The sequence below is a fragment of the Mastigoproctus giganteus genome, chromosome 5, assembly GCF_048544385.1.
Source record: "Mastigoproctus giganteus isolate SK-2022 chromosome 5, ASM4854438v1, whole genome shotgun sequence".
Classification (NCBI taxonomy): domain Eukaryota; kingdom Metazoa; phylum Arthropoda; class Arachnida; order Uropygi; family Thelyphonidae; genus Mastigoproctus; species Mastigoproctus giganteus.
In genome coordinates, this window is record NC_143579.1 from 195,329,674 (window position 1) to 195,347,342 (window position 17,669).

At 34.1% G+C, this 17,669-nt stretch overlaps 1 protein-coding gene across 1 annotated transcript in view; it reads right to left on the reverse strand.

Moving 5' to 3' along the window:
- The window catches only part of Iml1 (GATOR complex protein Iml1), a gene marked incomplete at its 5' end in the record, with an annotated part of 444,528 nt that overhangs the window by 123,380 nt on the left and 303,479 nt on the right, over positions 1-17,669 (reverse strand). Inside the window, 2 exons of the mRNA XM_090374757.1 lie at positions 2,468-2,590; positions 11,610-11,700. Of these exons, the coding sequence (XP_090230883.1) occupies positions 2,468-2,590; positions 11,610-11,700 (214 nt within the window). The remainder of the gene's footprint in view (positions 1-2,467; positions 2,591-11,609; positions 11,701-17,669) is intronic.

Below are 17,669 nucleotides of genomic sequence, written 5' to 3' on the forward strand. Positions count from 1 at the left end.
AGAATGCCATCAACATTGAACTTACTTCTATTCAAGGCCTTAAACTCCTCAATCAGATTTCTTTGCAGGTGCCTAGTCTCCAGATACTGCAAATTTGCAGAACTAAAGCCTTTCTGAGTAAGAGCACCTTTTTATTTCCTTGACCAATCTTGTGTAGTTTGAATAAATTGAAGGAAGAATTGGACAGGTGATGTTGGAAGGTTTTTTTTTTTTTTTTAGATGATGCTTTATAAGCCTCTTTTCTTGCATCATATGCCAATACCAATACTAAAATTAAGATAGATTACATTTCAAATATTAATTAGAATAACACTAAATAAGAATTTAATACCACAATGAGATTTTACTTAGTTCACTAAAACATGTTGCTTATTATGCTGAGAACAGGATAACATAGGTTAAACACATAGTAAATACTGTGTTTAACCATATTAAACACACAGTAAAACTTATAAATTTAAATATCTATTAAATTACATCAACTGAATCTTAAGTTAGTGGCATAGAGAAAAAATCCTTATGGCACCATGTACATAAAAAACCACCCATTACTATGGTAACTTTCCACGGAGTTTTGATTTCCTTCTTTTCTTGCCTGCTTCTGTTTCAGACTGTACAGTAGTTGGGAATTTTTCTTTGAATAAAAATACTGTTGTTTTTTAATAATGTTTTTGATTATATATATACGAGGTGCTACCCAAAAGTTCCTGAAATGTACTTATAAAATAAATTAGACTTACCCTGGGTCTTATTTGCCACCGTCACCTTTGAAGTAGTCCACTCGAGAGCATAAACACGGATCCCAGCACTTCTCCCATGATTTGAATGTGTCCTGAAAGTCCTTTTTCATCATAGCATTTGGCACCGCCTGCAATTCAGTTTGGATATACTTTATGCAGCCAAATCTTCAACCCTTCAGTTTGATTTTCATTCTTGGGAAGAGCACGAAGTCGCAGGGGGCTAAGTCAGATGATGAATAAGGGGGTGGGGCGATTGTCATGTTATTGGATGCCAAAAAACCGTGCCGCAGCAAAAAATGTGTGGGCACAGTGTGTCGTCATGATGAAGGACCCAGTACTTTGTGCACCCCCTTCTCTGGACGGTTTTTTTCCTCCTGACGGCTTCCCTTAATCACCTCAGGACATCACAGTAGAGCTTTGCATTGATGGTCTGGCCAGGATGGTCAGGATGAATTCCTTATGGATAATCCCATCAATGTCCAAAAAACAGATCAGCGTGGACTTCACATTGCTCCTCACTTGTTGGGCTTTCTTCGGTTGGGGCGAAGGTGGGCTCTTCCACTGGGATGGTCATACCCATATATCCAACTCTCGTCACCAATGATGACCATAGAATGGAAGTTTTGGTCACTTTTAGCCCATTCTTGAAGACCTCTGCTAATGTCCATGCGATACTGCTTTTGGTCTTCACTCAGTAACTGTGGCACAAACTTGGCCGCAATCATCATGTTCAACTCGTCTGACAAAATCCACCAACACATGCCGTACGATAGCCCTACATTTCTACAAATCTCGTGGATGATCCACCTGCGGTCTTCATGGATTGCCACCTGAAATTTTGTGACATTTTCCGGGTGGTGCTTAATGATGGACACCCAGAGCGATCATTGTCATCAACCAACATTCGACTGTTTTTAAAATAGTTAAACCAGTAATAGGTCTGTGTCTGGACTAAAGCATTGTCACCAAAAGCTTGTTTCAACTTCTTATGGGTTTCTGCTGCTGTATCATTAAGAAGGAAACAAAACTTGATGCAAGCACGTTGCTCTCTCAAATCAGCCATCGCAACAATCACAAACTATGCAAAACACACCCGCAAAGAAATGCGCATAAATATTCAATGACTCTATCTAGCCTGGCACACTGACTCACAAAGGATGCGTGCAGTGTTACCTAGCACCACAAGTCCATAATAGACATAGTTCCCAAGCAACATTCAAATTTCGGGAACTTTTGGGTAGCACCTAGTATATATATATATATATATATATATTGGGGGGGGGGAGAGAGAGAGAGAGAGAGAGAGAGCCAGACAGAGATAAGCAGACACAGAATTCTATCTGGAATTCCTGTGTTGACTATTTTTTGATACCAGAAACTGGTGGAAGTTACTGATAGTCTTCTGCATGGTTCTTACAACCAAATGTAAAATGGAGGAGGGGAGATGCTCCATCAGCAATAACTTTATTCAGTTCAAACTTCAAATCGAGCAAGAGAGAGAGAGAGAGAGAAATGCTGAGGTGGAGGGCCTTTAATGTGTGGTGCTTACTGATGCCTGTTTTAATATTGCTTGAAGTAATTAGACCTATAATTCCAAATGGTTAGTTTCAATTACGTCTAATGAAAATAACTAGCTTGAATTATATTAGTAAATTCTCTTTTAGCACTATGCATTACATCTACTTCTGAATTTTTTAAAATTTCTTTCTTAATGATCAGATACTTACAGGATGATCAGCTTTTGACACTCCTCTCAACAGTTGAGGAGCAAATTGTGGACTAGAGCTAACATGAACATGAGCATGAGAATATGAAGAATGCTGTTTTGAAAGTAAAATTATTTGGAAACCCTAGGGGGAAAAAAAAATAAAAATCACAAAATCATTTCTAATAAACATCATAGATTTCATTTTATTCAGTAATAGTTATTTCTTTTAATTATCTTTTAAATTGTAATTCATCAAATTATTTGGCAATATCTTTAACAATCTAGCAAATATGATATACACTAAATGCAGACAACAATTATTTAACACAGAATAATAAAACTGAATCTAATGATTTTAATGCTGAAATATGAATAAATGTAAAAGTCTGAGAAAAAATCCACGCAATTCACATACCATACATTTGATCAAGATAAAAGCTGCTAGCAAATATAGTGGAAAAGGTTATGGCAAAATGCTTGATAACATGACATGCATAACTTATCTGTTCCAAGGGCGGTAGTAGTAGTGGCATGTGATGCAAGAAAGCAAGCGTATAAGCTTATGCAGCATCAGCCAAAAAAAAAAAAAAAAATCACACCATTCCCTCCAAATGCCTGTCCAGTTCCTCCTTAAATATAAGTATACTATAATTTCACTACTGTCCAGTTCCTCCTTAAATTTATTTAACCTGTCAACTTCCATAACGACAGATGGAAGTTTGTTCCATCAATTAACCACCCGCTGGCTAAAGGCAAATTTCTGCACATCTATTCTACATCTGTCTTTTCTTAATTTGAATTTATGTACCCTTAGGTTCGTAATCTGAACAAGTGGAAGGATCCCATCAGAATTCAGCGTGCTCAACCCATTCAAGGCCTTATACACCTCAATCAGATCACCGCACAGGTGCCTAGTCTCCAGCCACTGCAATTTGCAGAACTTAAGCCTCTCTTGGTAAAAGGATCCCTTCAATACCCTCACAAATCTTGTTGCCCTTCTCTGTACATGCTCAAGTAAATCTACATCCTTCCTAAAATGAGGCCTCCAGACCTGTACGCAGTACTCAAGACGTGGCCTGACCATTACCTTATACAGAGGGGCAATCACCTCTTTCTGCCTGCTAGCAAAATTCCTATATATCATTGACAAAACCCCATGACCTGCCCTGGCAGTATGTCTGCATTGCTCAGAAAACTTCATATCTGACTGCACAATTACTCCAAGGTCTTTTTCATTTTCTACCACCTTAAGTGTAGTACCACACAGTTGGTACATTTCTCTGGGGTTACTTCTACCCATATGCAGTACTTTGCATTTGTCAAGGTTAAACTTCAGTTGCGACTTCTTAGCCCATCTGCCCAAATTATCTAGATCCTGTTGCAGTAGCACACTGCCATTACTGTTATTAACAACCCTGCCAACCTTTGTATCATCTGCAAACTTCGACATTAAGCCTGATATACCTTCATCAATATCATTGATAAATATACAAAACAACAGTGGACCTAACACCGAACCCTGTGGGACTCCACTAATAACATTAGTACACGAAGAGCAGCACCCATTGATTACCACCCTCTGTCTTCTTCCACTTAACCATCCTTTTATCCATTGTAGCAACTTACCCTTAATACCATTCTGCTCCAATTTGTACAATAGTCTTCCATGCGCAATAGTGTCAAAAGCTTTCCTGAAATCCAAATATATGATATCAAAATTATTTTTTGCATCCAGTTCCTTTGTAACCACATCATAATATACTATCAAATTTGTCAGACAAGGCTTTCCCTTAACAAACCCATGCTGTGTCTGAATTATTGCTGTAGTCTTGTCTAGATGATCCTGCAATGCATCTTTAACAAATGACTCCATTATTTTACCCGGAACAGAAGTTAAACTAACTGGTCTGTAATTACTTGTGTCACCCTTCGATCCCCCTTTGTGAATTGGGGATACATTTGCACATCTCCGGTCCGTGGGAACCTCCCCTGAGTCCAAGGATGCTCTCATAATTATGGCTAAGGGTTTGCTTAGTTGTGTTGCCGCCTCCTTTAATATAACTGGATAGATCCCATCCACCCCAGGTGCTTTTCTTATGTCTAACTTCAACAATTTCTCCTCCACTTTGCTTTCAGTTATTACAAAATCATTAAGTACCCTGCTACAATTTGATAACCTTCTGCCATTTTCAAACCTTAATAATTCCTCATGTGTGAATGTAGATGCAAAATACTCATTCAGTATTTAGTGTATAGTGTATTATAATTCATTTAATAAGAAGTTAACAAGAAAAGACAATGTTTAATATGAAAGTTATTTTCAGTTTCATAAAATGATTCAATGCATATTTCTTCTGTTAACATGAAATATGTTACTATAAATTCAGAGAATATCAGTTGATGTTATGATATAAAACTTCTTATTCATAAAAATTTGAAACTTAACAGTAACTTTTAAGAAAAGTGTGACCTTTAGTTTCTTTAAGATTTTGACATATGATCCATACTGATCGAGTAAACACATACCAAAAATATAAAATGTCTCCTTTACAGACATTCAGTCCACAGCTCGTATGGGAAGAAAAAAGAAGCTAATTTTCAATTGCTGTTTAAAAAGCATCTTATCTAAAAAGTTTTGGAAAATAAGACACAGCACATCTTTTTAAAGTATATCCGACAAAAATATATATACAGAGTGGTCTATAAGTGTTTAATTGTAAATAACAACACTATTTTAAATATATATTTTAATTAATGTTAGCAACATTAGAAAAGGCATATATAAACTTCAAAAAAACACAAATTTTTTTACAAAATCTGTTCAGTCTGTTTTGGTCTTTACAAAATTATATTCTTTTGGGCAGAGAGTGACACACAGCAAGGTGCAATTCTTCAAAAATGCTCACAGATTCTCTAACTATGACTGCTAAAGCTCCAGCAGAGAGGTGTTGTTGTTATTGTTGTTATTTGGCTTTTAGGAGCATTAGCAACTAAGGCCATATTGCTCCGGGAATATGCGGTGGTCATTCCCTGACCTTTCCGCTTCCTCCGTATTTGGTGGTGACGGGCTCGAACCCCGGTCTAATCAAGAAGCGTATGCTTCGCACTGCTGCTCCTTCCCACCTGGCTACGGAGGCGCCCAGCAGAGAGCTGTGCATATTACTAAATACTTTATCCTTTACGAATCCACACAAATATTAATCATGGGATGTTAAATCTAGGGAATGCAGTGGCCACTCAATGGAGCCATGCCATCTGATCCATTAACCTGGAAATTTTCATCTAAGAATTAGCAGACAATTTTTGCACAGTGAGCTGGTGCTCCATCATGTATAAAAAAAGCAATGCTGAAATTGATTTTGGACTGAATTAATGAAACAATGTGGTTAGATTCCAGCAAGAATGTCAAGACAGGTGCATTTAAATCCCTGTTAAATTCCAAACTTTGGTTTCATTGAGATTTTTTCAGACTTTTTTCGATATCCTATCTTAGAAGTTACAAGGAGTCTCTTTGTCACTCCACCAAAAGTCTATCTCATACTGTTTCTATGGTTATCAACAATAAGAAATCGCCTTTCATGGAGAATTCCACTTTGTCTTGTGATTATGTTTTGATTACCAGTAATTAAAAGTTCCAAGCTCTTTCTTGCTCAAGCCAAAACATTCAGCCACTGCTGAGGAGATTCAGAAGCATTATGGCGTTACAAGGCCATAATGTGAATCTTGATGTGAGTTTGTAAACTCACATCAAACTGAAAAAAATATGGAAATGTATTTTGCATCTGTAGGGATAAATGGAGTTATTATGAAAATATCGTAATGCAAACCCAATAACATATTGTTGGGTTTTTTTTTGTAATTCGTTCCAAGTCCTTGGAAGTTGAAAATTTCACTATATTACTAAGCTATTTATCTCCCTAAAAGGTCATATTTATAATTAAAATTGTACTACACCTTCATCAATTATGATATGTTCCCATTATAAGAATCAATTTTGAATGCCTTTGTGATATTTTTCTAAAGCATGTTTCTGGAGATCATGACCAAACAACAATAAAAACAATTTGCACTTTCTGCTTTATTGGGCTTTTCTGTTAGTGCAATCTATTATAAATGGGTAGTAAACTCAATCTTATTGCATTTGCAATAATACCGATAACTGGAATTCTGTGGGTTTTTACATTATGGTATTATGGTGAAATGTGTTCTCCTTCAATGAAATCTTCAATCATAAAATAAAAAAATTTTCAGAAACTTCCCTTCATTCCTATTTACATATTACAATGATGAAGGGAAAGGGACCAACGGAAAGTTCAAGTGGTGCTAGAGCCAGGAAACGAAACAAAATTGATTTAGAAATGAAGATGAAAATGATTAAGAAGTATGAAGCAGGACAAAGTTTGTCATCTATTGCAAGGGAATTAGGTCCCACTGCTTCAACAGTGAATACTATTTTAAAGGACAGTGTACATATAAAAGAACATGTCAAAGGATCAATGCACTTAAGATCAACAGTGATCACAAAACAGTGTTCAAGTGCTATATCGAAGATGGAACAGCTATTAATAATATGGATGGAAAATCAGATTCAGAAGCAAGTGTCCCTAAGTCCAATGGCCATTCATGCAAGAGCAAGAAGTATTTATGAAGATTAATATCTTCATATTAAGTACGGAAAAACCCAAGCCAAGTTCGTGGCAAGCAATGGGTGGTTCAATAGGTTCAAGCATTGCACTGGTTTCCAAAACATTAAGGTATGCAGTGAAATCACCAGTTCCGATTCTGCAGCTGCAGAGAAATTTTGTGATGTGTTGGAAAAAATTATTGATGAAGGCAACAAATTATTGATTATTGATATTAAAATTATTGATTCAACACAGCAAATTTTTAACGTTGACAAGACTGCTCTGTATTGGAGCTGGTCGAACATACATTACCAAAGAGGAAAAGACAATGCCAGGTTTCAAGGCTTCAAAAGATGGGGCCAAGAGGCAATGAAGTTCCTTTCAAGATTTTGCTTCTAATAGATAATGCTCTTGGACATCCTACACATCTAGATGATTTCAATTCGAATGTGAGAGTCATATTTCTACTGCCAAACACGACTTCACTCATCCAACCTATGGATCAGGGTGTTATTTTGAATTTAAAAGCATATTATTTACACATACCATTTGCTCAGGCATTTCCTGCAGTAGACAGTGAGAAAAATTTTACATTAAGACTCTTTTCGAAATCTTACAATATTTACCATGCCATCTTAAACATTAATAAGGCCTGGGTGGAAATTACTAAAAGTTGTTTAAATGGTGCATGGAAGAAAATATGAGCAGCCGAAACGCTTCATCACCAGAGAGATGGCAATGGCATTTCGTGAAATTGCATCGGCAATGGCGAGGTTTGAGAAGATGGATCCTGAGAGTGAACGATTTTTAAAATTTAACAAAGGGGGTGAATGATATGCTTCCTTGCTACAAAGAAATTTACGATGAAAAGAATAAAGCCACCGTCCAGTCATCCATTAATATGTTCTTTCGTAAGGTTGAGCGGCCGATCCCTTCTAAATCTCCACAGCCCTCAACCTCCACAGCAGCGTACTTATCAGCTGAAGATATTGATTCCAGCAACAATGCTTGAGGTAAAACTTACTGACTTTATGCCTGTCTCCTCTCTTTTTTTGTAATTTTATAATTTTGAAATTTTTTAAATTGCATGCTTTGAAATTTTTTAAATTGCACGCTTTTGTAATGTTTCCTGCACATGTGATAAAAAATTGAATAAATACAATAAACAATTCTATTTACATGTTCGTCGAACATTTCTTTTTTGATTCAATCAATTCAACGAGCACAGTTGCAAGTGCTGCACAAGCATGGGGGAAATTCCGACACGTAAAATCTGACTTACGTAGAGTTCCGTGGAATGCAACCCTTATGTTAATCGGGGAGTGGCTGTATATATTCTTCAAAAATTCTATTTTTTACAAATTTAACCATTGTATTTCAAACAATTGCATATTATGCATACACAAAGGAAACAACAAATAAAATATATAAAACATCAGTAATCAGAAAAATATTTCATTTCTATATTCCTCCTAAAACCAATTGTTATTATTTACACATACCATTTGATCAGGCATTGCCTGCAGTAGACAGTGAGAAAAATTTTACGTTAAGATTCTTTTCGAAATCTTACAATATTTACCATGCATCTTAAACATTAATAAGGCCTGGGTGGAAATTACTAAAAGTTGTTTAAATGGCGCATGGAATAAAATATGAGCAGCTGAAACGCTTCATCACCAGAGAGATGGCAATGGCATTTCATGAAATTGCATCGGCAATGGAAAGGTTTGAGAAGATGGATCCTGACAGTGAGCGATTTTTAAAATTTAACAAAGGGGATGAATGATATGCTTGCTTGCTACAAAAAAATCTAAATGAGAAGAAAAAAGCCACCAAAAAATTCCCACTGACTTATAATGAAGGAATATCTTAAGGTGTAGCATGCTTATTACATTACATAATACCATCAAAACACAATAATAGCATGTTTATTACTTTTTATAATACCATCAAAATATCTAGTACTTTTTAACTGCGTAACTATCACATTAAAACAATAAAAACTGTCAGTAACACCATAAACACATGATAATCTAAAGGTTAACTCATTAACTATCTGTAGTAGCATCCAAAAATAAATGAAGGGTACATTATGGAAAGCTTGTCATATAGCATCCTCTGTTTAATACTAAATCACCAACATAACTGAGCATAATAATTAAACTAAATTATTAATTAATCCTTTATTCAATGGTACAGGCTAATGAGCCAAATCAATGGTTCATTAATATGAACCTTTACTCAAGGTCGCCATAATATTAGTATATTTTAGAAAAGCAGTATTTATATTGATTGAGAGAGAGAATATACTAGACTGGAATACAGTTAAGAAATAGCCTCCATAGCCAGGTGGGCAGGAGCAGCAGTGCGTACCACACGCTTCTTGATTAGACCGGGGTTCGAGACCGTGACCACCAAATACGGAGGATGCGGAAAGATCAGGGAGTGGCCACCGCATATCCCCGGAGCAATATGGCCTTAGTTGCTAATGCTCCTAAAAACCAAATACCAAACAAACAAGATAAGAAATAACAGATGAATAGCAGTAAAGAGGAATATGTGGGTTGACACAATTAAACTGCTGGTATATAACTAGGACTGACATGTATTAACATACATTGACTAATGCTTCACTAGAATTACTGATATTAGAAAAGGTACTCTGTATATTTTATGTGCTTTATTCTACTAGATATACCAAATAAACAACAAACAAAAGCATATGTTTTATCTTCATGTCCTTCTTCAACTGGGAGTAGCTAATGTTAAGCTGAAAGTTCTATTTATTTTTTTATTAGGGGTGATGTCATCTTCCCTCCCCCTACTTCAATAAAGTAACTTATTGAGTTTCATACCTAAACAGTATGGTATCCACAGATGCCATTCATTAAATATCAAGCGGATATTTTGTATCTACTGAATACATATGGCTAGTTATTTTCATAGGAACAGCTCTTATAAGACATTCATTACATCAAGTTCCAGTCTTCCTTCCCCCACCTCCCAAAAACAAAGAATTACCAGTTTGGTACTAACTTATTACACTACCACTTCAACATAGATAGGAAGCCAACCAAGCTGCTCCTATGTCTCATGGGCTGGAGGAGAAGCTAACCCAGAACAGAGCAGTAAATGTAGGTAGCAGAATAAAGAGTAAAAATCAAAAGAAAAGTATGAGGTGTGTCTATTAAATAACAAGACTGTTGCAATAAATTAAATATAATGAAGTATTCTGTAACTTACAAGTTATCCCTTCAAAATAATTGTCTTGGGCTTAACATACACTGTAAGCCTAAGACAATTTCTTTCATACATTTCTTTAAAACACAGAAACATTTCTGGAGATTGCCTTCTGTAAGCCCTTTTAACATTTCGGTAATTTTTTTCTGAATGTCTTCAATGGACTGAAAATGGGTTCCCTTACGTACACTTTTCAGTTTAGGAAAGAAGAGAAAAAAGTCACAAAGGGCTAGGTCTGGTGGGTAGGGTGCATGTTCACGCACAGGGATTTGTTTTTTTGACCAGAAACTAGTGATGAACAGAGAGTGCTGGAGCACCCAACCATTTATTGAATATTTTCATGCAGTCTTGTCAGAACTTCAAAGTAACATGTTTGGTGGTCTGATTTGATGGAATGTATTCAACCATAATATTTCCTTTAATATTGAAAAAAAATTGAAGCATAATTTCATTTTTGTTTTTGACATACTTACTTTTTTTTTGGGTCTGGGGAATTGTTTTGCCTTCCATTGCATTGACTGTCTTTTAGTTTCTGGGTCATACTGAGATCTTACATCTTCATAAACTTGGAGTCTTCTTATTCTTTGATCTTCATTCAAAATTTTTGGCACCATCTTGGCACACACTTTTCTCATGCTTAAATTTTCAGTTAAAATTTTTCTAATTGTTTCTTTGTCCATACTGAGTTCTGATGCAACCATTTTAATGCTTAAACAATAATCGCTTCTAATTAATATCCTTATCCAGTTCACATTTTCATCGGGTTTCATGGATACCGGATAGATTGGGTGTTCATTGTCTTCCTCATTTTCTATTCTTTCTAAAAATCTCTTATGCCATTCAAATACACAAGCTCTTGACATAGTAGCTTTCCCATAAACTTTATGTAACAAATCATAGCTTTCAGTTGTTTTCTTTAGTTTTGTTAAAAATCTCAGGTTGATTCATTATTTAACTCTTTTGTCTGTCATTTTTCTGTCAAAAAAAAAAAAAGGTAATAAAAACCTGATGAATTCCAAAGTGAATGAACATGTTGGAATGTGACATGGAAAATAATTAGGGTAATGTTGAAGATCAACTGCTGTGCTTGTTTCACAGGTGGCACTTGGTGCATAGTGATTTGCGCAGGCAGTCTTGTTATTTAATAGCCACACCTTGTATATAAACATAATCTTTTTCTAAATTGTGTGTTATTCTTCCTATACAATGCAACCCTCATTTAAAGAATAACTTACTTTTATATAAAAACTATATTTTATATAAAACTATATATCAAAACTATATAAAACTCACTTGCTGTAATCTTTGGCATATTAGTTCTGTATAAACTTCAAAAGTGGTAAGAGATCTATGAAGTCTTGAGCCATCTTCACTACGAAAATACCTTTAAAAAATTGTTATAAGTAACCTCAATCACTTGAGGAAAATGACATTTTAATTAGATTTTGAATAAAAATTAAACTTGTGTGGCATCTTACATAATAGTTCGGCATGATTTAAAAAAAGTATATATTAAATTCCAGTGAAGTATATTTGTGTTTGTCATTTAAAATAATAAATTATATTATTTTTTAAGTAATAATAAATAATTATATTATTTATTCTTTTAAAAAGTGAAAACAGCAATCACAAATTTTATACAATATCAAAATGCATGTTTTCAAATGTATCAGTGTTTAAACATTTTTAAGGTAAATGACATAATATTTTAACAGCTGCTACGATATAAAAATATATTTCCAAATATTCTATTTGCAGAGGCAAACATCTACTAACAATTGAAACTATTAACAAATGAAAAGAATTCCATAACAAAAATTTTATTTGTTTTTCAAATTAAAATTATATCTTTTATCTAATTAAATACCACATAAAACAGTGCAAAAGAGAAATGAAAAGTTACATCGAATTATTATACGAATTGCATTTCATAAGCAAGTTTTCATAACTTTATTATTTTGAAAACTGAGCATATAGCAACTGAAAACTTACATTAAAATGGAATGTGCAGAAAGAAAGAAAGAAAGAAACAAACAAACAAAAAAGTTTAGAAAAGTGGCACTGCCTAGCTAAGAGGATTACATGGTCATCCTGAAAAACACAAACTAATCCTCAACACTATTTGCTATATTTTAACTTGGGCATTGTAAATGAATTATAGATTATCTATAAATACAAATGGGATTAGGCTGCTTAAATTTCACAAGAGAGAGAGAGAGAGAGAGAGGGAGAGAGGGAGGGAGACTGGACGCTATCATAAGCTACCTCCAGAATCCCTTTTCCAAGGCTTTTGTTAATTGCCTATTACATCACTATGAATTTCCACCTATGTTATTAATTATGACAATTGAAACTGCCATTGGTGTTTACAGGTCCTAAGTACTCTTCATTATGAGGCCTTACTTTGTTATATCAAACATATTAAAATGCTCCTGCATTAAATCTAATTTGTTTTTAAATAAATTTGAAAGCATTTCTATAAATCTGGTTTTGAAAGAGTTATTTCCACAAAACTTATTCCATCACTAAGCGATAAAAAGCAATGGGCAAACTGCCAAGATCAATGCAAAAATCAGATCAGTTGTGGTTAAATTATATTTTTTGCATTTTATTCTCATGCACAAAAAACTCCATAGGCCCTAGGCACAGTGCCTGAAGTGCCCATGAAAAAGATGACCCTAATGGCAATTGCTTCTGCACTTACAGCAATGTGGCCAATGCTTTGTTTTATATTTCACCATACAGAACCAGTACATGCAAAATAAGAATGAAAGTTACATACATGAAAATCATATTAAAAAATCGAACCATAACATCATTAATTCACAAGATAAATTTTTAGACAGAAAACATTTAAAAAAGCTTTGACAGAAAGTGCTTTAAAAAGTTTAGATAAGTGTTGAAAAATAGAAAATGTTTAAAAAGTGTTTTGCTTATGGCATGATGCTAACTATATTCCACTTCTAGTTCTACATACAAAGAAACTTATGTCATCCAGCAATTTGCTTTTATTCATCTATTTGCCACTGAAATCTACAAGACTAAACATCTATCTATAGTACATATCAGCAACCTTGAGCCTGCAGCAACCGCAGGCTCATGTGGCCCGCAACCAATACTAACAATATATTTTAATATACTGTAAAGTGTAAATTCTGCTATGAAAGGTAATTTTATCATTTTGTAGAAGTATAAGTGTTTGGTTAAATAAAATAAATAAGATAATAAATAATTCATATATATGCCTAAAATGAAATAAAATCAAGTTAGGCTATTTGAACTAATTAGCACTGATATATCAGATATGGCCCAGCTGGAAATTTTTATTCGCAGGATTGATAGTGCTTTTTCTATTACAGAAGAAATGCTTTGCCTTCGAAGTATGAATGATACTACCACAGGTGATGATATTTTCAATGAGTTAAAAGTATCCATGAAGAAATTTAACCTTTCTTTTGATAACCTCGAAAGTGTGACAACAGATGGGGTTTGAGCAATGATCAGAAATAAGGTGGGTCTAATTTCCAAAATAAATCAGAAATACATTTTCTCAACTTGGAAGAAAATATTTTACTTCTTTTCACTGTTTGATACAGCAGGAGAACTTGTGTGCTAAATCTGTTAAATTTTCAAATGTGATGAATGTTGTGGTCTCAACCATTAATTTTATAAAATCAAAGGGGTTCAACAATCAGCAGTTCAAGCTATTTCTTGAAGAACTTGAGAAAGAGTACGGAACATTGGTCTATTACTGTGAAGTTTGTTGGTTAAGCAAAGGAAAAATGATTCAGTGCTTTTATAATCTTAGAGAAAAAGTCTGTATCTTCATGGAGATGAAAAGCATATCTGTTCCAGAACTAGAAAGTATTGAATGGACCTTGCATTTCTTGTTGATATTGCATCTCATTTAAATGAGCTAAATCAGAAAATACAAGTACAAAATCAGTTAGTTCATGAACTTTATGCTCATATACAAGCTTTTCAAGCCAAACTTCAACTTTGAGAAAGACAACTTAAAGATGGTGACACATCACTTTCCAACTTTAGACAATCACAATAGTTCTGAGTATATTTCATGTGCTGAAGAGTTAGAAGCCATTAACATAGGTGTTAGATTTCGGTGTTAGATTTCAAGATTTCAAATCAAAATATGACGATTTCACACTACTTTCAAATCCTTTTAATGCAGATATTTATCAGGCGAGAAAAGGGCTGCAAATGGAACTAATTGAACTTAAAAGCAGTGATCTTTTTCAAGAGAAATTTAATCTTGTTTCTCTATTGGAATTCTATGCCTATCTTCGATTATATTGCTTTCCATAAATAATAAAATTTGCTAGAAAACATGCCTCAATTTTTGGCAGTACCTATAAATGTGAATAGCTATTTTCAAGAATGAAATTCACCAAGTCTAAAATAAGATCAAGATTGACAAACGCACATTTAGAAAGAAACTTGATGGTAGCAACTGCTAACTTTGAAAATTTGGTAAAAGATTCTCAAGTGCAAGTATTTCAACTTTACTTCAGTGCTCTAACTGTAAGTAAATTGGTTAAATTTTTTTTCTAATAAACTTTGTTTCTATAATTATACAATTATCATAATTACAATATATATTTTTGGAATTTGATGAATGGCAATTGGATAAATGAAAATATTACTGCTTCAACTATATCATTTCTTAATTCATAATTTTTATGATTTATTTATAATAAAATAGTTGCAGTTATTTTATGTTACAAGTTACAACTATTAGGTAAATTTTCCATTCTTTTAGTAGTGTGGCCTGAATCATGATGGACTTAGTCTTGTGTGGCCTGCCAAACAAAAAAGGTTGCCCATGCCTGATCTATAGCATGATTTTTTTAAGGAATTTTTGATTTATTTCATTCTTAAAAATGGATGATAAAAGGAAGCCAGCATTAATTTGATAGGTGTCATAAAGGAACACTGTCATAAATGAAGGGGAAAATGATAACATTTAATGAGTGAATTAGGATTATTATTAGTGGTGGTGGTAAATGATAGCAAGCTTACATAGCATCATCCTGCTACTCTAATAATTTGTCTAACTCTTCCTTAAATTCATAAAAACTACTTGCCTCCAAAACACCAGATGGCAGTTTGTTCCAAAAATTGATTATTCTCAGGCTGAAAGCAAATTTTCATGCACCTTTTCTGCAGCTATCTATTTTCAATTTAAGTTTGTCCCCTGGTGTGTGTGTGTGTGTGTGTGTGTGTGTGTGTGTGTGTGTGTGTGTGTGTGTGTGTGTGCTGTCCACGAAAGAGCAAGGATGACATCAGCATTTAAATTACTTAATCCATTTAAAGCCTTAAACATTTCAATCAGGTCTCCTCACAGGCATCTAGTTTCCATGCACTACAATATGCAGAACTGAAGTCTTTCATTGTAAGAGTACGCTTTGTGTCCTTGATCTGATTGCTCTTCTCTGTACCCATTCCAAGAGATCCTCCTTCTTAAAATGAGGTTTCTAGGCCTGTATGCAATACTCAAAATGCATTTTCAATGGTTAGGTTACATCTTGATAATCATCTCCTTGGTAATTCCACATCTTTTTAATCACCCCCTTATAATTCCACATCTTGATAATCACCTTGATACTTTCACATCTTGATAATCACAATGGGATAATCACCTCCTTGTACATGCTGGCAAAATTACTGTATATCATTGAACAAATCTTATGAGCTGTCCTAGTAGGCCTCTCTGCACTGCAAAGAAAACCATGTCAGAGTGTACAATTACTCCTTGATCTTCTTCATTCTCCACCACCTTGAGTGTGGTATACCTACTTGGTATATTATTCTGGGATTAATATCCCATATGCAGTTATCTTGCATTTATCAATGTTAAACCTTAATTGCTATTTCTTAGTTTATCTGATTTTTCTAGATCTTGTTGCATTAATAAACCATGTTTCATGTCATTAACTACCCCGCCAATCTTTGTATCATCTGCAAACTTAGACAAAAAGCTTGATATGACTTCGTCAGTATTGTTAATAAATATTGAAAACAGTATTACTTCCACTACATCATCACTTTATTCATAGTAGTAACTTGCCCCTAATACCACATTGCTCAAAATCTCTAGAGCAATCTTCCATGCGGAACAGTGTCAAAAGCTTTATTGAAATCTATGTATATGATGGCAAAATTAGTTTTTTGCATTATAGTAACTAATCAGACTAGTCACACAAGATCGCTCCTTAACAATCAATTAATTCCCCCTTAATAGCAATTAGTACTGTGATTTCCTTATAACTCCATTCCTGTCAAGGTAATCTTGCAATATCTCTTTAATCACTGATTCCATTTTCCTTGGAACAGAAGTCAAGCTTACAGGTCTTAGTCACTCACTCTTCTCTTTAATCCCCCTTTGTGAATAGGAGAGGCATTTGCAAATCTCCAATCTATAAGGACCTTCACCAAATTCATATATGCTCTCATAATTATGACCAAAAGCTAGCTTACCATGTTTGCTAGCCTTTGATTTCTTTTAATATAATTGGATAAAACCCATCAGCCCCAGCTGCCTTCTTTACTTTTAGATTCAACAATTTCTCTTCCACTTTCTCATCATTTAACTCCCAGTGATAACTTGGTTTACTTCTGGTATTCCCATCCCTAAAAACTTTTTCATGGGTAAATGTAGATGCAAAATATTTATTTAGTTTGTTAGCAATCTGAACAAATATCAATAGTTATGCCATTCATATCTAGTGGGCCAATATGGGTCACTCTTTTCCTTCTAGTGTTAATATAAGCAATGATTCTTTGCTACTTTTCTTTACATTCTTAACAAAAGACTTCTATAAGTACCTTCACCAAATCATCTGTTTATCTGTTAATAATCTGTTTTAGCTTGCATAATTCCCTTAGTGACTCACCTGCAGACCAGTTTATGCTTATTGTAGGTTTCCCTGATAATTTATAATCATCCTGTACATTCTTCTTCTCTGCCACTAATCTAACCAGTTCATGACATTCGTTTTAGTCTAAATTGTGAACAAAATGTTTTTGTTGGTATAAAAAACTTAGTAGCTTCTATTGATTACTGACCCAAATGCTTCCAATTTAGAATTTGCATTTGGTGACACCAGTGCTTTTTTTGTAAAAAAAAATAGGTGTCGGTACTCATTCTTTGCTATCAGGAAAAACTGAAAATTAAAAGGATATGAAAAGTACTCAAAAAATTTTTTTCCTGATAAGGTTACTTTAGCAGTAATGTTTTTGGAATAAGAACAACAAATTAAGTATATTAACGGACAGTTTATTAAGCATAAATTTATTATTCAAGTATATAAAAAAATAAGTAAAATGTGAGTAAAA